The 22,512-nt window shown below is 41.2% G+C and overlaps 1 protein-coding gene across 1 annotated transcript in view; it reads left to right on the top strand.

Moving 5' to 3' along the window:
* The window catches only part of LOC119659173 (transforming growth factor-beta-induced protein ig-h3), a 46,154-nt gene that overhangs the window by 7,026 nt on the left and 16,616 nt on the right, over positions 1 to 22,512 (top strand). Inside the window, exons 2-3 of the mRNA XM_038067129.1 lie at positions 15,282 to 15,355; positions 15,421 to 15,583. Coding sequence (XP_037923057.1) covers positions 15,282 to 15,355; positions 15,421 to 15,583 — 237 coding nt within the window. The remainder of the gene's footprint in view (positions 1 to 15,281; positions 15,356 to 15,420; positions 15,584 to 22,512) is intronic.

Genomic DNA, 22,512 nt, shown 5'->3' with positions numbered 1-22,512 from the left:
TCGTTCATATTTGCCCTCGCCATAATTCAATGTAAATTTAACTAAAACTTAAAATCAACGTCTTCAGAATTGATGAGCAGACATGACTAAAGCAAGACTTAATAATCCCAACTTGGAGGAATAGTAAATCTTTGGTAAAAGAAAATTAGGAAAATTATGGGAGAAACATGAATCGCGAAAATAAATTCATGGTTTCTATTCTTGAATTGAATTATCGCTATTAAAATGGCAATTCTTCAGTTCTATCTTTTTAAAATAAACGTGTGAAAAGAGTTTCCCAATAATTCTCTTCCAATATTTTTTCGGCCCCTTCAAGGCTGGTAATTACTCCAAAGGTAACTCGAATAATTTCTGACCCTGATGAAAATGCTGTGAGTCAAAATTTAAATTGTGCGAATAGAGAATGAATATCTGAGCATAATCGGATTAAGAAATCAGTAACATCTTTTTTATAAAAAGATACGTAGTCGGTGTTCGTAAGCTTAGCTTCGCTCAGATGAGTACTACATTTCCATTGTTAAATTTAATTTCTCATGCTTTGTAAATACTATGAAAGTTAATTAAACAAATTGTTAAACGTTCATAGTGAATGCCATTTCATGTTGATCCATTCAGTGTTGAAGACGAATATCTATCTCCATGAAGGCTCTGACAGCGGAAACCTTATTCGCATTAAACGTGTTAATCGTCTTCTTCTGGAAGAAACAATCTTAACATATTTAAAATCAATACAGAAAATTACTGCAATCCGAAACGTTTCAGAGTTTTGCACTGGATCAAATGGAAGTTTATAAAACAAACCTCTGCCTCCATTATATTCTCTAATTTATATGCGAGGTAACTATTTTGCAATAACACTCAAAGCGTGAAATAAATCCGCACCAAAAGCAATAAATCCCGACATTGTCTCGTTTCAAAGAGGATTTGCTGTAGTGACTTCATAAGACAATAGTCTATTGAAGATACTAAAAGAAGATCATCCAGTTCTCAGATGATCCTCTTAAAATGAATGGAAAAAATGGTGTTTCGACATAACATTTAAAAGTAAATAAAATACTTTTGATTTGTTATTACGGTCAGCGACGATCCATGTTTATGGTTTGTAAGTACATGAACGTGTCTCATTGTTATATGCATAAATAATGAGCATGCATGTGTGAAAAGATACATTTTTTAAGTGTTTCGTACACTCATACTTAATGCAGAATATATGAATATATTTATGATTTGAAGCTACTAAGTTCACAAACGATTTCAACTTAAAGTGTGACTTTGCAGCGTTACATATAATAAAGTTCATTTATTATTAAAAATATTGCTGAACTTGAAATGCAACGCCAAAAAACATAAAGTTAGATTTTTAAAATATATAAGTGAAGAGGCAGTTAGCAGTGTTAATGGTTGACCTCACCTTCTGTTTGTTATAGTCCAGTACCTTAAGTTGCCATTAAACTGGGTTAACTTATAATAGTATTGTGGACGCATTAATACAGCTAGGTTTATGCATTCGGTCATCAAAAACATATCTTTTTAATTTTTTTTTTCTTACGGATGAATATTTTTTTGCAAAGGTACACCCTGTGTAACGCTGTTAGATGGGGGTCAGAGTCTTCCCTGCTTCTCGTAAAAGGCGAATAAAAAGGATAGAAATTTGAATTCGAAGGTGAGTTCTGACAACACCGGACATGTGATAGCGAAACACGTTCTTGGCGACCATAATGATAATGGTGAAAGGTTTGTGGATTTCTGAAGTTTTTACAGCCACGTCATTGTTGGCTGTGGTTCAGTCACGGAGTCTGCCCTAAGGTCAGTTGGGATTCAAAGCTGAATGAACAATGAGATTAGCCACTTTGTGATCAGCAGTATATTTAGGAGTTGTCTTGAAGGGGATCACCATCTGATGGTTGCTTTCCTTCGCTTGCGTGTTGCGTCCGTTGCTTTTCACAATGTTGGCGAGCTATGACCCCTTAAGTTCAACATCGACCGGTTGTATGTCGTGCGACAGTGAGAAAGCTATCTTGCTGATCGGATGGCAGGTACACTGAATAACTCGCCTGAGAATATCGATGAGGGTTGGGCCGCCATTAAAAATGCTTTTTTCTCGGATGCTACGCAGGTTGTCGGCCATGTCCTGCAGGGTGACATAAGATCGTGAAATCTCAATCGTGGAAGCGCATCGATAAGCGAAGGAATTGAGGGACTACTGACTATTGCTAGTGATGGCGGGCGGGATGAGCTCGAACTCCGATAATAATAATACTAATTGTTAGCGCAACAATCCATATTGGATCAATGCCTTGAAGTATGTTAGAGCACTTCACTCAACACCGTTACGGTACACTACAGGATTACAGCACCCTGTAGGAAGCAATGTGATCAACATTGTGTTCGCCCGAGATTATTACCCTGATTTGACTCAGGTGCTCATTCACAGCTGAGTCGACTGGTATCCGACGACAAATCACGATAAAAATTTCACTGCCACCAGTGAGATTTGAACCGCGACCTTTCGTACGACAGCCTTGTGCTCTAACCACTTAGCTATCCGAAGACTCGAACCCTTAGTTTCGACTCGTTTAAACACTTGCTGATGGGTATGGGACGCAGAATCCCGATTCTCTCTCTGGTCAAGATGACTACTTCGGTTTTTTCCAGCACAAGGCTGAAATCATGAACAGTCATCTATCCATTTACCAATATGCAAAGTCTGCTTTAAACCTAATCAACAGTGCGTCCGACAACAAGTTCCGCAACCTCGTCTGCATAACAGACCTAGCACGACTCTTCTGGTATGTCCAGTGTTAGCAGACTATCATAGGAAGCGTTCCCGACGTAACGGTCATCTCCCCTCTAGAGTCTCATAGAGCAGGGAGCGGCCTTTCATATAATCCCTCAATATCCGCAAGAGATATCTTAGCACGTGGAATGAGAATGTGATTATCATGTCTATCCGTCTTAAGGAATTTAAGGCATTTCTGACATCAAGCATTATAAGAAGCCCTATCCGTCGAGATCGGTGGTACGTCGAACCGCATCCACGAACTCCATAACAGCATCCACCGTGAATATCCCTGCTCTGAACTCGAACTTGGGAATAAGTTCCTGACAGTGCGAATTGCTTCAGCGAGTCTCTAGGGTCCATTATAACAGTAATGCGCATTTATTGAGAATAATAGATTTATTCGTCCGATTGGTGCAGACGGTTGAAATTCTTCGAAATAGTCTCCTCCGGCATCAATGCACCTGCGGAGATGATTCCTCTACGCCCGAAAAACACCCTGAAACTCCTCGACTGGAATGCCTCTCAGGAACCTTGTAACTTGAGCTTGCATATTCATTGACTACCAGTGCTTTCCCTTCCCTTCCCTTTTTTTCAATCGGTTTTTTCAATCGGTGGAGCAAAAGATAGTCACATCGAGCCAAGTCAGAGCTGTAATGAGGGGTACCACGGAGGTTTTGTTCTTGGTCAGGAAGTCGGTAACGAAGAAGGCCGTGTGGCTGGGGGCATTGTCGTGGTGGTGCCTGAAAACGTCTTTGATGTCAGGTCTGACGCGTGCGACCCGTCGTTTCAGTCTCTTGAGCACCTCAAGGTAAAAGGCTGCGTTGACAGTTTGTCAGTTTGTTTTTGCGCACAAGGTGGACGTTTTCACCTGTTCGGGCTGTTGTTGGACGTGTGGAACGAGGCTCATCAGTGACCTTCTCCCGGCCATCCTTGAAGACTTGTGCCATCTTTCGCATTGGAACCTCGAAATTCATCCCTCCTTAAAGGCCTATTGAAGCATTTGATAAGTTTCCGTTATATTCTTTCCCAAGCCGCATACAAAATTTGATCGCGTACCGCTGCTCCAGTGAGCGCTCCATTACGCAATGACACAATCGAAAAACAGACTTCGCGCAAAGACACGTCCTAACACTCCTACTACTGAGACTAGACGCATTTGAAAGGGCAGAACCCCACCCACAATCTCCAAATAGTCAGATCGCACTGCGATGTATAGTTGCGTCATAATAAAACAATGCGCATTACTTTCATAATGCACCCTGTACTCCTGATAAGCTATTCGAGCACTTTCCCGGTCGTGTCAAGCATACACAGCGGTCGGTATGTAGACGGCAGTTACGGGTCTCCTTTTCCTTTGCTGATACGCGCGAGTATCGCTACATTCCAATCACAACAAAAAATCTCAAAAAATCTCCTTCACGCAGGCGTTGAACACCTCGAGCAGCAAGTCTGGCCTATGGCGAAGCACTAGTTTGTAAACTTCGCCGGGATACCATCAGCACTTGGCGCCTTCTTGTTTTTCATGTTGAGAACTGCGTCTTTAAGCTCTTGTTGTGAAAAAGGAGCAATCCTCGACGATTTCCGCACTATTTACATCAACCAGTACGGGATGTATAGGGTAATACCAGTACATTATGTATATCTCGTTGGTGCCTAGTATGTAAAGTTTCGGCAGAGCCCTAATTTACTTCTTTGTCTAGGTTTTGCCAGCCGCGAGCTTTGATTTTATTCATGGCACTGCAGAGTCTCCTTTTTGATGACCCATACTTTATGGGACATGACTCCTCGCGAACGTGTAAATGTTGTACCAAACGGGGGAGCTTATGACACTCCCTCCGTAGGTCGACATTTTCTGCCGTCTACTTGTACATAGGAGGCTTATCTCCGGAGCACGGAACCCTCTCACGCAGTCGTTGTCAGGTTCATCACTGCCTTTTCCAAGATCTTCAACAAACTTCTTGATGTTCACCCTTGCGATGTTTCGTATGCAGGGGGAGCGCCGAGTTAGTGCAGGCCGACAAGTAGCGTCAAGCACTTCGAACGAGATATACTGGTCTACAGCCAACTGCGCTAGCAACTGGTGGGCGGTTTCCCTCCGGTGCATGTTAATTTGTAAGATAATGATCAAGCGCGTCTTAGTCCTTTCTAGTTCCGCGCTAAAAATTTGACACCGTCTCGAGCCTGCAGTGTATGCAACTCTCTCACCAGGCACGCCACAATCCCTGCAGAGAACGCAATTTTCTCTTTCTTTTCAGGTCTTCGCTTGGTGACCTCCCTAACCGCATCTGCGACATACTGTTTTCTTGTCTGGTTCCTTGCAAGCTCCTTGTATCCATAGTCCAGACAACTGTAGTACTTAATGGAGTACTTCATAATACCCATCCAAATTTTTATTTTCTCGTTGCTAAGGAGTTTCCTCGCATATTGCTCAGATACTTCCACCACAGCGAGTTTTTGACCCCCAGTTCGACATTTTCTGTGGGGTAGTCAAAATCTCTGTTTCAAGAGAGCACACAGGCTCTAGACTAGAAACGAGAGCCTTATCCCCCAGTAACTCCTTGACCGCTCCGCAGAACGTACTCTTGCTATTCGTCTTCAGGCTTAGTTCGACGAACACTCTGCCACCCTTCGTTTTCCGTATGGAAGACACTTTTGCTCCATTGTCTTTTAAATATTTGACCTCTGTTTCTCGTTTCACTTCCACGCCATGTAACCCAATGACTCTCAAGTGACTAACATTTCGCTTCCGCTTCGTTCGGATGGATGCGCAGCCTTGCCTCATATTTACCCCTGCAGATTAAAACAATGTCATCAGCGTAACCCTCGACTTGTATTCCAGTGTTTGTTAGCTCTTTCTTCTTACCACCTTGTGGAAAATTTGGACCTGTCGGTATTAGCCTACTCTCTAGCATTTTACCCATCTATCATAGAAGGCCAGCGTGCTTCACTCAGTTGCCTTTGCTGATTTAGTCAAGTCCCACATATTTTTTTACGTAGAATATATATATATATATACAACATATAATACCTGTGGCCGTTAGATAAACTATGGGCATCGCATGGCAGCTAAATTGAACCAGGATAATAGTCATCATTAAGTTCCACGGATTTACACTCAAATCAAAATAGAATACATGTTCCGGGTCTAGAGCAATCTGAGGTACTATTGCGTATTCGTGGGAAGATAGTTATTGGCAAGACAAATTGCTATACATTTGTTTGCTATTTATCAACATTTTTGTGGTCACTGGGAATAACCAGTTAAGTAAACTTTTGCCCAAATTGAATTCATTTGATTTATTCTTCGTACGTTCTCATGGTACGTGAAAAGCTTGCAAGTTGAATTTACAAAATTTTCTTAAAGAACCATTCAAAATTCAGATTGCAGCTGTAGCTAACCATAAATCAATTCAACTCAATTGCGCTAAAGCGGACTTATCTGGTTATTCCCAGTGACCAGAAAAATATTGGTAAAAAGCAGACGAATTTATAGGCACTTTATCTTACGAAATAAGTATCTTTCCAAAAATACGCAAATGTATCTTAGACTGTTCTGGACTAAGAACATACATTCAATGTCATGAAGGTCTATGGAGAATGAATCGAGAAGGACTCTAGATATCTTTTCATGTGTATGAGCTGATTGACTATGGGAACGAATAGTGGCGTCCTGCCCTTCCTTAGATTACTTCCCAAAATACTCAGATACATACCATGGAGTGTTCACGACTCCTTTACTGATACTGATACTGATTCCAAATAGTTTGGAAAAGGTTAAATGATTGAATAAAAAATAATAAGAAGAACACCCCACTTTCTATGAAGGTATAAGTATTTATCCTTGAGAGGCTTGGATTGAAGATATTGCAACATTGAACAATTAATGTCTTCGAGGCATCTAATCAACGAATTCGATTTTTAATATTTCATGTGTAATAAAAATAAACCAAGCATGCCATTCGCAACCATGCATTAAATGCAAAAATTGTTAGAGGTCTATCATTAGAGATGACCATCATCATGAAGACAAAGGGTAGAGGGGTGAGTCGAGATTTTAGAATGATGAGCTGTCTCTCGATCTTGAAGGATGCAATGCAATGGATCAAATCGAACTGTTTCCTGGAAGTTTCTTCAGGTTCTTCAGGTAGACTCTCATGCAATGGCTTAAAACTATGTGAAGTGGTGACCTTGTGATTAGCATGAAAAATCTCCGATTATTTGCTTAAATTATAAGTTGGCACGACTATGTACTATAAACGAATGAAAGAGGTTAATATTAAAACACAAGCACCTCTTATTGGAAATTTTCAATTTAATACCCTCAAATCTAGAAAAGACCGCATGTTGCCTAGTGCAATTCAAGTTTTTTTTTTATTTTATCACCTAAATCTAAATTACAAAAATGTGTACTGTTTATTGTGAATAAACAAAGCCACTGAGTCAGTTACACTTCCGCGGGTGCACAAACCATGATCCACCCTCATTTTCGGAAATTGCGATCAACTTAAATGAACCATGGGACTGTGAAATGGCGGAATGTACGTCTAAAAGCAACACTTCCTACATGCATTAAACTCCCATTATCTGTGACAGTATCCGTGCCAATTTTAGTTAGAAAGAACTAGACAGATTGTTCTTTGAATTTTATCTGGAGGTCATTGCAAAAACATCAACTTATTAAACATTTTGTTAATTAAGTTTTTCTACGCTGGTTTTGGAACGATTCTGTAGATAAGTCACCGATTCGAGATGGTTCCACCAGGAAAATTATCGTCCGAACCATTTCTGGTGATTATTCCACTCAAATGTGGAACAGGCCAATTAGCATAAAATCTTGTAAATTAGAGAAAGATATATTCGAGGTCAGTGCACCTCCCGTACCTTACGTATGTACATATGAAGAAATGCGACTGTCTTATATTATTTACTGTGCATAATTTTTCTTACCAACCTTTACTTGCCATTTCTTGAAATGTTGCTGCAGCACAGCTAAACCCCGTACATTGGAGCACGGAATGTTTATCTTGAAAGCTAGCGACAACCTGCACTTCAGGTGGAAGCAAAAGAAAAATATAAAAGTCGTGTTGCTAAAGAAACGTGAAATAACAGTAACCCCTGAGTTTTCCACGATACTTGGGATCTTCTTCAGATTTCTTCTTCAATATCTTTGTTGCTTTTTATTGAACATTGCGAGATTCATTATTATCTTTTGCAAGCACTCCATCGACTTTGTTGAAACTCGATAATTGGAAGAGTGTGTTCTTGCAGATAATTTTGTAATACTTGGCTTGAATGGAGTAAAAAACGGGGATGGCGTTGCAGGAAGAGTGACTAAATTATTAGATCTTTCAATTGAAGAGTCGATTGAAATTGCTCAATATTGTAGTGCAGAGAGGCATTCAATAAAACTAGCGGAAGTACGACTATGTACAATTGCTGGTGGTTCTTATGGATTTTCTTACCGAATTGTTGCAGACTTTTCTTAGGAAGGGGCATCAACATTCTTCAAATCCTGATTGCATTTAACCGTTTTCTTAAATGAAGTAAATGCCTCATCAATATATTAATTAATCAACCAAACTCTCAAGTATCTACTTTGCTGTAGGTATGTCTATTGCTTATTGGTTCATACCATTAATTGAAATCAAGTCGGTGGCTAACCGCAATATCTGCAATTAACACTCTATGGAGAAGGGAACAACTGATTCCCGAAATACGATGTTTATTTAATAAATCACTTTGTTGTGGAAAACGGAAAAAGCTTCTTCATTTTCGTCATTTGTGACGTAAATAATTTTTATTGCGTAATATTTTCAATAGTTCACACCTGGTTTGAGCACGTGGAGAAAACACGGTGGGTGGTTGCCGATGTCAAGTCACATAAGGTCTTGATTGCACTGAGCAAGTAGGCTTCGTACTGCCTGCGTGACATCATCCAAAGCCGAAGTTGGTATTGATAGGCCTGGAACCCACTGATATAAATGCCAAGCGTGAAGTTGGGATAGGTCCATATCCTCATAATGATGGTTGGTGGATGTTTCGCTTTCCGTATTTTCGGCTCTTTCGATTGCAGCTACCCCTTAACTGAGATCATTCTATTTCTCTTTTCTGAACCGGAGTTTAATCATCTCCCTTGAAATCATAAAAGATTTTGCTCCGACTTCTACCAATTAGATATCCTTAAACGCTGTCTGGCATCCTGGACTACGCCATCTCTCCATTTGAGGCAGATGCTGCCTCATCTTCTTTTTCTACCATAGATATAGCCCTCATGGGCTTTTCGGTACGGATCGAGTGACCCGCCCACCATAACCTATTGAGCCGGATTTAGTCCACACTAGACGGTCATTGTATCGCTCACAGATTTCGTCGTTATAAAGACTACGGAGACGTCCATCCTCATGTAGGGTGCCTTTTTGGTATGGGCCAATGATGCTCTGGGTATATGGGGTTATCCGATCTAACAAAATAATGCCTCTTTACCAGTCATCAGGCATTGATTCCCTGTCCCACACCTTGAGCATAAGTTGCTGAACCATTAGGTGTGATTGGTCGCCTTTATATTTAACCACTTCGGCTGTAATTCCATCGGCTCCTGGGGACTTATGATTTTTAAGACGATGGATTGCACGGACTATGTCTTCTCAGATTGGTGGTGGCAGTATTTATTCATCGTTTAATTGGGGGACCTCTAACTTGCCGGTATTCTAGTTGTGGAGCAGTTCATTCAAATATTGAACCCATCCCTCCAATATTCTCATTCTGTCGGAAATCAGATTTCCCTCTTTGTCTCGGCAGCATGTGTACCAAGGTGTATAAGGCTTCATCCTGCGAACTTGTTGGTAAAACTTCCACCTCTGGTGCGGTCGCTCCCTGTACTTTTCGAATTGACGGACTTCCTCTTTCCGTTTGTGAAGTCGCTTCTGCGCACGCCGGAGATCGAGACAAATATCCACGGGTGTCCGCTTTCTTTGAGAATTCAATATTACTCGATATACAGCAATTTTCCGTTCCGTTGCTAGCTTACATTCATCGTCGAACCAGCCGTTCCGACTTTTTTGTAAATTAGGCCGAGTATGTTTGTGGCTATCTCAATGATTACTTTCTTCAGGTGATTGTGAAGACCATTGGTCAATGCTTCACCTCCAGGGCCCTTGTTGACTGCAGTGATTGCGGCATCCATTTCCCTCTTATAGGTGTTACGGAGGGCTATGTTGGGGATGGCTGGTTGTCAAAGGCAATTCTAGACGATGTTGTTATTCTAGCACGAAGCACCATGCCAACGAGATAGATATGAGAGTCTATATTGACCCCCTATAAGTTCTGATATTCATCAAGGCTGATAGGTGGTGGCGTTTGATCAACACGTGGTCAATTTGGTTGAAAGTAGTTCCATCTGAACAGGTCCACGTTTGTCTGTGGATCGCTTTCCGTACAAACCAGGTACTGCCACCATTTCGTGCAACAATGCTAATTGAATAATCCACAGTCCGTTATTATTGGTGTTTTGATGTAAGCTCTGAGAGCCAACGTATTGCTCTACTTGGCTGGTGGGTATGATATGAAAACCATACTCCAAGCATGATTGCATTATATCAAAATCATATTACAAGCATGATTTTAACATCATACCTGGGACAGGCTTCAAGGGTTCGTTCCATTGCCCCATAGAAGGTTTCCTTCTCTGACTGCAGTTCATTCTGTATAGGCGTCAATGAGGCTTATATTTCTAAATTTGTCTCGCAAGCGCAGAGTACATAGCCTTTCGCTTATGTTTTCAAAACCGATAACAACTGGTTACATTTTTTAGCTGACTAAAAAACGTACACCGAGCACATGGTTTGCTGGACGGCCACTATAAGGTGTGGTATAGTTCTTCAGGAAACTTGTCCTTATCCAGCGCATCTTTTCTAACGCTGTTACATAAGCCTTATATTGGGACAGACATTCGATCTGGGGAGGAAGCGCACGTTCCATAAGAAAATGCGCAAATCATTATTCCGTTTTCGTTACCGGGTTCGTCCAGTCCGAGGTTCTTTTTGTAGCTTCGTAACTTTGGTTTTCTATGTATGGTTGTCAACCTTACCCCCGCGGGAGACTCACTTTCACCATTCTCCGTCTGCAGTTTTTCGTTAGGAAAGAACTCCCAACGGTCACCATGTGGAGGTGGAGATAGGGTTAGGTGGTGGAGATACAATAGACGTTTCCCAGGTTTTACGCTCTATCATGCCTATCATGCTCTATCAGCATGCCAAATACGTCATGCCAATCTCGAATCGTTCAATGGAAGTATCGTCTCAAGTCGGAAGAATACAGTTAGAGACTGTACGTACGTTTATCGCTAAATGACCCGAGGGTCTGAATCAGTAAGAAGGCTTTCATTTGGAATGATTTATAGCTTATTAGAATTGTTTGTTCTTCCTCTTTGGAAAAATAACTAAAAACATTTTGCGTTGGACGGTGTGCTCATGAGTTATGGCGTTTCAGAGTACTGACAGTATTTATGACTAGACTGTGTACATACCAGCCACACTTCAAAGTTTACTCTTCCAATCACGACCGAGTTATTTAATCTGGAATACGGGCTCCTCTGGCACCATGAGTCATCACAATGCATACCAGTTGCGTTTTTGTGGCACAGGGTTAAACGTCTCCCCAAATTCCAGGAATGCAATGAAGATAATTACTTGGTTTATCGTACTTTGGACACAACGGTATGGTTGCCAAGAATGCATTTAAAAATCTTCAAGGTATGTGATAATGGCTGAATGGTACGGCAATTTGGACATTCTCCTAGACTGCTTTTCTTTCTACGTATAGGAATTGTCATGCTTTCTTGCTTGTGAGATGATGTTCTACCCTTCCCCGGTTGAAGAACTTACTGAATCAGAGTGTTGAGTCCCAGCTCTTCCGTCAGCTCCTCAACTGCGATCTCGTCGAGGCCTGTTTGATTGCATTTATGAATAACAGAAATCAACTGTTTAAATATTGAGTAATATATGTTTTATGATTTATTGCCAGTCACCAAGATTCGGCCATAGTGGAATAAAAAGTATATATTTCGGTGGCTTTCTACCAGAAATCAATTTCTCGAGGTGCCTTTCAACATAAAACTTCCTCTTTTTGTCTTTATGTTTTCTTTATAAAAGTTTGCTGCTTCGAAATCATTTATGGTAAAAATCAAAATAAATCAAATTAGAGCCGATTTTTAGTTATTATTCGTTACAAAATATAATATATTCTGCTTGGGAACTTGAACTATTTTTGATTTATCCTTCGAATTCAAATAACTTAAATTAGTTGTTCTCCTTAGCTTAATGAAGGATATATATGGTACCTAAAAATCTAAGGTGAAATTGAATTGTAAAATTGCTCACAGTCGAAGGATGGCCAGAAACCACCCAAATGTGTAAACTTCGGAGAAGTTGGCCACCCTGCAAGCCTCTCCAAATGCAAGATCAGGTTGGAATCTATTAAAAAAATCAAAGAGGCTAAAACCAAGAACAACGCTAGACAAGACTTCGTATACTCGAACAGGGACTTCCTTCAAATCCCCTCCCCCCCCAACATTAACGCCTCTAGCCCAAAATGCAACCACTGCCTTACACTTTGAATCTCCCTTCAAACCTTCCTACACAGCCATCGCAAACACCTCCCACAGTCACGTTCATATTAATCAAGCAATTAACATCCCACGTGGAGGGATTCTATATCGAATTCTAATGGACATAGTATTTATAATTGACTAAATAATAGTGCACACTTGCGAGCTGATTTCAAAAAATGGTTATTCCATTCTTTCCTAGGGGAACTTCGTTTATCGACGCCTTTATTGTTTCTGCATTCATTAGTTACCTTATTACAAACTGCCACTCAAATCCTTACGCGATTATGAATTTGAACCCCAAAGAATTCATCTCTTCTCCTGTAGTCTCCAGCTCTAGTAGACAATTCAAAGCACTAGATTGGTTTCGGTTCAGGCACGACCTAAATAACAAACATAACCCACCGCTAACATCTCATTCAGTTCACTCAAATGATAAACTAGATCGACATAATATGTGCTACTATCAATGACACAATTAACTTGCACGATCCCTCTAGGGTGTGCTCTTATTTCAAGTACGATTGTCTCTCTAGATACACGTGGCACGAGCATAATCGTCCAAAAAATAACTGGCTAAACCGAAGAAAAAAAATTTTTCATAGATTACACAACAAATGTAACAATGACTATGTTTACCCAGTATCAAAAACATTATCATTATTGAAAAGCAATAATCGAGCCCTTTCATTTGGTATGCCACATGACTATATTCTGGGAAGAAAAAATGTACACCACCCTGTCGCATGTATGGAGAGCTCCCCCTTAAACCCAGTGCAAAATGATGCCACTCGTTGTACGTAAAGAGATTCATAGACCACTCGTTCTGACCAAAGTTCGTGATAATTGGTTCAGCCCTTTCAGAATAAATCGGGTGTGACACAAAACTTTAAGATAAGAAGGGGGAAAAAAGAAAAAAAAACTGTGCCGCGTGAGAAGGAAGATTGCATCAGTTAATATCTTTTCTGTTTGACAAAACCCAACAGATGTATCTCTAAATTTTATTTATTAATGCTCAGCCCACAAACGGCGGGGGGGGGGGGGGGCTAGGTTAAGTTAGTTATTTATTTATTTTGACAAACCAGGTCCTGTCAGTTGAACACTGTCAGTCATTTTACTTACTTTTCCTTTTATCATTATCTATTAGATGTCAGTTAGATAAACTGGATTATAGCCAGTCGTAGTCGTTTTAATGTTCAATAAACCAATCAGCAGGATGACGCCTTATACACCTCCATGCTCATCCTGCCGAGACAAAGGGGGAAATCTGATTTCTGACAAAATGTGCATAGTGGAGCGATAGGTTGAAAATGGCGAGTTGGAGGTCCCGCCAACTGAAGACGACGGACAAATACTGCCACCAACAAGTTTAGGAGAAACAGTCCGTGCAATTCATCGGCTTAAAAATCATAAGTCGCCTGGAGCCGATGGAATTACAGCCGAATTGGTTAAATATGGAGGCGACCAGTTACACCAAGTGGTTCATCAATTTGTGCTCAAGGTATGGGACAGCGAATCAATGCCTGACGACTGGCAAAGAGGCATTATCTGTCTCATACATAAAAAGGGAGATATCACACAGTGCAGCAATTATAGAGGTTTCACGTTGTTGAGTACCATCTATAAGATATTCTCCTCTCTTTTGTTAGACCGGATAGCCCCATACGCCCAGAACATCATTGGCCCATACCAAAGAGGCTTCACTCCAGGCAAACCAGCAACAGATCAGATTTTCTCTCTGCGGCAAGCGATGGAAAAACTATTGGAATGTGGACAACAGTTGCACTATCTATTCATCGACTTTAAAGCCGCCTATGATAGCATAGCCAGGGTAAAACTGTACATGGCCATGAGAGAATTCGGTATCTCGACGAAATTAATAAGAATGACTAGGCTGACCCTGACCAATGTGCGAGGCCAGATAAAAGCAGCAGGATCACTCTCAAGACCATTCGACATCAACAACGGTCTACGACAAGGGGATGCCCTATCATGCGTCATCTTTAACCCGGCCCTCGAGAAAGTGATCCGTGATGCTGAGGTAAATACAAGAGGTACGATCCTCTTTAAGTCCACCCAACTACTGGCCTATGCTGACGATATCGACATCATGGGAAAAACCACCCGAGACGTACAAACTGCCTTCATCCAGATCGAGCAGGCGGCGCGAGATCTTGGGCTGCGGTGGGCGGGTAACTTAATCCGTATGGATGAGGATAATCCAGCCCGGAGGATCTATATGGGCAATATCTATGGTAGAAAAGAAGACGAGGCTGACCCTGCCTAAAATGGAACGATGGCGTAGGCCAGGACGCCAGACAGCTTTTAGGAATATCGAGTTGGTGGACTTCGGCGCAAAACCGGGATATCTGGAGTTACTTATTAAGGCGGGCCTAGACCGGATACCGGTTGTTGCGCCGTTGATGATGATGATGAAACATATGTTATTTGATTTGATTTTTAGGTATATTAGTATTTTTAGGTGGGTATCAGAAGACCGCTACTACTTTTCACACTATCAGTCATAAATACATTGTACACAAGACACTGTTCTTTCTATCTTCTTTAATTTTCCAAAAATCATCCAGCTAACCTTAACGATTTGTTTGTAGATATTAAAACTTTAATTCATATTGTAAATAATTCAATATTCAACTTTAATAAGAACATTCAACAACAAAACAACACAACATCAACGCTTCATTCATTTTGATTGGCGAATACAAAAATTACTTCTAGACTTACTTCTCATCACTTTACTCCAAATTTCCTTTCACCATTTGATGCTTGGCGTAAAAGTTTCGCACTACCACCGCCATCAACTACGTTCGATGAATCATCAGCATCCCCATTTTGGGTAAACAATTTTTATAATGATGATGTGCCTGCTTTTAGGGATGCCGACTTTGGATTTTCAGCAGAAGGACGAACCGAGGCGCCAGCTGAGGAAGAACATGAAAATCCGTTTGGTAAGTTGAGAATATCCGGAAAATCTGCCTGCAGGTTGCTCATGGATATTTGGATTTTCTTGCAGAGGTTGATGTAATTGAGACAGGTGGAAATCCTCAAAATCCTGTCAGCGAAACGGATCCCAATTTCTTCTTCCATCACTCGATACCGTTCTTTGAGAACTATCCATTCTTCTCAACATTCGGAGGATTTGGCTTTACCAAGAGGAAGGAACCATGGTGGAAGGGGTAAGTGAATGTTTTTCTGTATTTTCCGTCAACAATAAATAGAATATTCGACTGAAAGAAACCTAACCAGCGGTTTTGATCAGCACCATGACATTTTTTTAGGTGCTACCTTCGATGACTTACATCCAACCTATTTATTTCATAAAACATGAAATTCAAAAGTTATCAGTTAGAATTAGATAGTTTTTTTCTTTATCTAAATAACTAATTATTCGTTGAAACGGTCTCTGAGCCGGTCTACTCTGGTTGAAGCTTGAAATTATCTCTTTGACTTCCCAGAAAAAGAGGTTCCTGAACATTGACATTCAAAGAAATTCAAAGATATTTCTATATGAATTATAAGCCCCCTCCAAACAAACCAAACAATCACCGTTTAATTATTGCATTTAAGTTCTGATTAGAAATGAAAACTTTCCAGAAACTCATCGGCACTAAGTAGACTAAGAGTTTGATTAAAACGACCCATGACCTCCGCCATGATGAGCTTTATCTGCGCACAACGAAAAACGTCGGCAATTCTGATTTCGACGAATTCAATGCTCCAATTCTTCGTGGGTTAAACCCCGTACTTTTTCATTATTTTTTATTTTGAGGAAGATCATGGACCTCATAGAAATATCTTTTGCTGTGAATAACTGTTTTTAACTTGATTTGATTTTGATTCAATATATTATACTTTCCTAATCAGATTTCTCCGCTTAATCTTTATTAATATGACCAGCTGCTAGTCAAACCAATATGGACCAGTATACATACAACTTTTGCATCTAATTTTCTGTTCTAGAAAAAGATATTTTTTGAGTGTTTCCCCCTCATCTGCATAATAACAGCGCCGCGGACAGTTTATCAACAAAGGGGCTCGAACTGAGAGAATTAGCAAATGTTCGCGCGGCTATAAACAATTCAATTAACTATTTAGATACACGGACGACACAGATTGCCTAGCCGACCCTCTTCCACTGGCTACATACTATTAAGTGATTTCCTCAATTTAAAGCGATTTGCATTTGATGAGAACAATACGTGATCATGTTAGGGAATTGGATGGACCGAGAAGTGTTTAATGCGTTTTTGCTAGTCAGTTGCCTTTGGTAGACTTGCAAATAGAAAACGAAACAATTGTTAGCGCAATGCGTCATTTGCTAGTATAACATAGATACTCGTAGGTCGCTGAGCATAGAATTCGATTTTTTTGAAGTTTTAGTTAAAATCTATTGATTGGTTACATATTTAGGAGGTGCTACTAGCTTTACATATAAATTAACAACACGGGGACCCGAAGCTAGACGATGCGAATTTGGAAGTTTTTTTGATAACTATTTTGTGACGAGAAATTGCATTTTACATAAGAGCAAACTTATGAATCTTAGATCGATTTTTAAACAGAACAGGAAAAGACGACCAATCTTTTTAGAAATTTCTAATCAAGTGGGTCCTAAAAAATATCGGTGATGTCTGAGCCAAATGTACTTTCACTGATGAGGTACTCGTTTAGCTATCCACAACGCTGAAATGTCACTTGATGACAAATCACGTTGAATCCCTGCAGAATTTTGCAATTGGGAAGCTGTTCCAGATTTGACGGTTTGAAAAATTTAGTTAAAGTTGTCTGATTTGCTTTAAGTTTTCTCGATTTGTACAATTCCCGATCACCTTCAATACCTTCACTTATTGAAAAGGACACCGCCTGCCTTCCTTCGTTTCTCGATCATCCTCTAAATACTCCACCGCCTTCTCAATCATCATCCACATCAACGGCGCAACTACCGGTATCCGGTCTAGGCCTGCCTTAATAAGTAACTCCAGACATCCGGATTTCGCGCCGAGGTCGTCTGGTGGCTGACAACAACCGTGCGCGCATTTCATCATCGTAGCTGTTATCGGTTCTGATTTTCGATCCTAGATAGGAGAAATTATCAACGGTCTCAAAGTTGTATTCTCCTATCCTTATTCTTCCTATTTGACCAGTGCGGTTTGATGTTGTTGGTTGGTTGGCTTTCGGTGCTGACGTTGCCACCATTTGTCATGGCTTCATTGCCTTCATTGATGTACAGCCCAAGATCTCGCGCCGATATCCGCCTGCGCGATCTGGATGAAGGCAGTTTGTACGTCTCGGGTGGTTCTTCCCATGATGTCGATATCGTCAGCATAGGCCAGTAGTTGGGTGGACTTAAAGAGGATCATACCTCTTGCAGTTACATCAGCATCACAGATCACTTTTTCGAGGGCCAGGTGAAAGAGGACGCATGATAGGGCATCTCCTTGTCGTAGACCGTTGTTCATGTCGAATGGTCTTGAGAGTGATTCTGCTGCTTCAGGGTCAGCCTAGTCAGTCTTATAAATTTCGTCGGGATACCGAATTCTCTCATGGCCGTGTACAGTTTTACCCTGGCTATGCTATCATAGGCGGCTTTAAAGTCGATGAATAGATGGTGCAACTGTTGTCTATATTCCAACAGTTTTTCCATCGCTTGCCGCACAGAGAAAATCTGATCTGTTGCTGATTTGCCTGGAGTGAAGCCTCTTTGGTATGGGCCGATGAAGTTCTGGGCGTATGGGCCTATCCGGCCTAGCAAGATAGCGGAGAATATCTTATAGATGGTACTCAGCAACGTGTACCTCTATAATTGCTGCACTGCCTGATATCTCCCTTTTTATGTATGAGACAGATGATGCCTCTTTGCCTGTCGTCAGGCATTAACAGGCTGTCCCACACCATGATCATCAGTTGATGAACCACTTGGTGTAATTGGTCGCCTCCATATTTAACCAATTCGGCTATAATTCCATCGGCTCCAGGCGACTTATGATTTTTAAGCCGATGAATTGCACGGACTGTTTCTCCTAAACTTGGTGGTGTCCGTCGTCTTCAGTTGGCGGGACCTCCAACTCGCCGATATTCTGGTTGTTCAGTAGTTCATCAAAGTACTCAGCCCATCGCTCCAATATGCCCATTCTGTCAGAAGTCGGATTTCCCTCTTTGTCTCGACAGGATGAACATCGACGTGTATAAATCTTCATCCTGCTGACTTGTTGGTACAACTTCAGCGCCTGGTGTGGTTGCTCCTTGCACTTTTCGAGTTCACACACCTGTTGGTTCTCCCAGGCTTCTTTTTGCTATCTGTGAAGTCGCTTCTCCGCTCGCCGGAGTTCGTGGTAAGTATCCGCGCGTGCCCACGTCTTTTTGAAGGCAGCATTACTCGGTATGCTGCATTCTTCCGTTCCGTTGTTAGTTTACGTTCATCGTCAAACCAGCCGTTCCGACTCTTTTTGCGGCTGGGGCCAAGTATGTTTGTGGTCGTATTTATGATAAAGCTCTTCAGGTGATTGTGAAGATTATTTGTTGAATTTGATTTACACCATAAAAAATATCAAAAATGTACAAGTCTCAATGGAGATTATGTTGAAAAATAAAATAAAAAAAAAACAAAAATGTTTTCAACTAACAGGCAGGGAACTTTACACCTCGACGTCATATGCTCAGTCCTGCTTACCTCCTTTCAATTCAAGGCCATTTGATGAAGATCTATGATTCGGTGAGATATTTGGGGGAAAATTTCGTAGACCGTTGAAGTCCTCTACGTTGTCTGACTAATGCAACATAAGGGACATAAACGACAACAAGAAATAATATCGGACTTCGAACTCCTCTGGGATTTAACTTCGATGCAGCGCAGGACATGTCTCCCTAACAATAATTGCTACCTTTTCTAGAACGCTATTTCTGCATAGAGAACTCCATACGCACTTCCTAGTCACGCTTTTGAAAACCTCCTCGAAATTGATAAAGAGCACGATACTCCAAAATGATCGAAGGTGTGTTGGTATGGTCAATGTTAGAGAACCCAGAGCGACAACCGCCCGGTTTTCTGTCGATCAAACTTCCAGGGACTGCAAGAAATACTTTCACAAAGAGACCGTCAAATCCAGTGACCCTACCCCGCTTGAGTGCATTGGTTGGTGGTAGATGTGATTTCACTTTTGAGGGCAATCTGTATCCGCATATTACGATGACTAACCATTTCATCCTGAAGATTTGGAACTTCACCATATTTGTACCATTGAAAACGTGGTGAAATGCTCTTTCCACCGCTTAGACTTGCCCCTGAGGCGCCAATGGCTAACATCACTGGCCGAACCATTGTGGCAGGTAACGCTTCCCTGATCAGTGCAATAATAACGAGATTTGTCTCAATACCGGAACTTAAATGTATTACGTTTGCTCAGACTTAAAGCAGCAATCGAAGCCTTCAGTTTCACATGCTTGCGGAACCGTTTCCAAGTTTCAGCAGTCAACCTCACTCTAGGACGACCCTCTGGAACGTGGCCAACAACTTAACACGCGCTCGAGAAAAGGGTATTTTTGGTGCCCTTCATCAATATTCTTCGACAAGCTGTTCAATATGTTTGCCGTTCGGTCGGCTACTGAACGACAGTCGGTATTGAAAACGGACCAGGTCGCGGCTCTCTACCCTTTCAAGGAGATGCGAAGCTGAAGGCAAGCAACCATTAATTGATGATTTCACCCAAAGCTGATGTTAGCACTTCTCTTGTTTCGTACATTCAGAAGACAATTCCTGAATTTACTGTTCATGTCGATTTGATCAATTAGTTTTAAAGCTTGCTGCTCGACAGTTGAAACCTAATGGACTTGTGCCGTTAGTATTGAAGAAGTCTTCAAATCTTTCACCATCTTTGTTGCGTTTATCAAGATCATGCTTCTTCATCACATGCTCGAGCAACGTGTTATCAGAACCGACTTTGGCAGTTGGACCACCCATCACCATTGCACCTTTACAAGCCTCACCCGGTTTGCACTGAGTTGCCCCCATCTCTCGCTGTATTGGAAGTCTGACTTATTTCGTAATATTGGACTATTGAGATGAAAGCGTGAACATCAAAGTCAATAGGATGCGATCGCTTGATACACACTACACTACTGTGATTTGAGAGCCTCTCAACTCCAGCTGGACCAGGCCTTTGACCTACTGGCTTACGTACGAGACAAAGCCTTAAGAAGAAGATCCGATGAGTTTCCTCCCCGTGGTGTCCAAAAAAAGATAGATAATAAACCGGTTTCATTTCTATCCAGAAATTGAAAACCGAACTTTGGAACCATAATAAACTATTATCCAGAGATTGACTTCTGAGAAACTTAACGATTGTGGGGCTCCACGCAACAATTCATAATATCATTGCAACTTCTTGGAATGCAACGATGCTGATGTTGTTGCTACACTCTTCCTGGTTAAGTTGAGGTCTGATAATAAGATTCACAAAGGAGTATTAAAGCTGATCTTCTCAATACCATACACTTTAGAGGTACAAAAAAATTCGCCTAGAATTCACTCTGCCAATTTTTTAAGTTTTCAATAATGGATTAACATAGGTTTGTAAGGGACCTTACCTAATAAACCTATCAAACTTTACATAGCCGAAGTGAATTTAATTTTCAAACGGTTTTTTTTCTGTATATCTTTGTAATTGATAAGACTGATTAGGCTGACCCTGACCAATGGGAGAGGCCAGATAAAAGCAGTAGGATCACTCTCAAGACCATTCAACATCAATAACGGTCTAGGACAAAGGGATGCCCTATCATGCGTCCTCTTTAAACTGGCCCTCGAGAAAGTGATGCGTGATGCTGAGATAAATGCAAGAGGTACGATCCTCTTTAAGTCCACTTAACATCATGGGAAGAACCACCCGAGACGTACAAACTGCCTTCATTCAGATCGAGCAGGCGACGATTGGCGCGAGATCTTGGGCTGCACATCAATGAAGGCAATGAAGGCAAGACAAAGTATATATAACGTCGGCACCGAAAACCAGCCAACCAACACCATCAATCCGCACTGGTCAAACAGGAAGAAGAATGAGGATAGGAGAATACAACTTTGAGACCGTTGATAATTTCTCCTATCTAGGGTCGAAAATCACAACCGATAACAGCTACGATGATGAAATCCGCGCACGGTTGTTTTCAGCAAACAGAGTTTATTTGAGCTTACAAAAACTGTTCCACTCGAAACGTCTCACCATAGGGTCAAAGCTCTTACTGTATAAGACAATGATCTTGCTAGTCCTCATGTATTCCTCGGAGACTTGGGTTCTTAGCAAGAAAAGTTGGGAACTCTTGGCCGCGTTCGAGAGAAGAATCCTCTGAAGAATTTTTGGCCCCCAATATGAGGATGGACGATTCCATAGCCTACATACCGACGACATCTATAAGCGATACCATGACCGCCAGGTTGTAGATAAAATCCGGCTCAATAGGTTACAGTGGGCGCGTCACTTAATTCGTATGGATGAGGATGATCCCACCCGGAAAGTCTATAAGGGCAATATCTATGGTAGAAAAAGAAGACGAGACAGACCCTGCCTAAGATGGAACGATGGCGTAGGTCAGGACGCCAGCCAGCTTTTAGGGATATCAAATTGGTGGACCTCGGCACAAAACCGGGATGTCTGGAGTTCCTTATTAAGGCAGGCCTAGACCGGATACCGGTTGTTGCGCCGTCAATGATGATTTTTTCTGTATCGTTTAAAGGTGGATTTCGCTGCTTTAAACTGAGTCTCTGAATATAATAATGAAGCAGTAACAGCAGTGCTATAAATTTTTGTCCTGTAGACTTTCCGTGACCCTAACAGCTAACAACCGATGTCAAGATTAAAATAGCAGCCTAGAGATGTTTACCTATCCATCAATTAAATCTACTTCACAAATATCTACCACTATATAATGCAAGAAGGTGAAGCATCTATTCTGGGGCCAATAGTAAAAATTCAAAAAATAAAGTATGACACTTTATGCAATTCGCGGTTAAGTGTTAATGTAAATACGGTCACGAAGATACTACCAAACATTCTTTGCCACTGGAGATGTAACCAACCGCGACTTTGTAATAATCTGGAAGTACAGCTTTTGC

This window comes from Hermetia illucens, chromosome 6 (assembly GCF_905115235.1).
Source record: "Hermetia illucens chromosome 6, iHerIll2.2.curated.20191125, whole genome shotgun sequence".
NCBI classification, from domain to species: domain Eukaryota; kingdom Metazoa; phylum Arthropoda; class Insecta; order Diptera; family Stratiomyidae; genus Hermetia; species Hermetia illucens.
The sequence above is the reverse complement of the archived record's forward strand: the minus strand, read 5'-3'. Positions and strand labels throughout refer to the sequence as shown.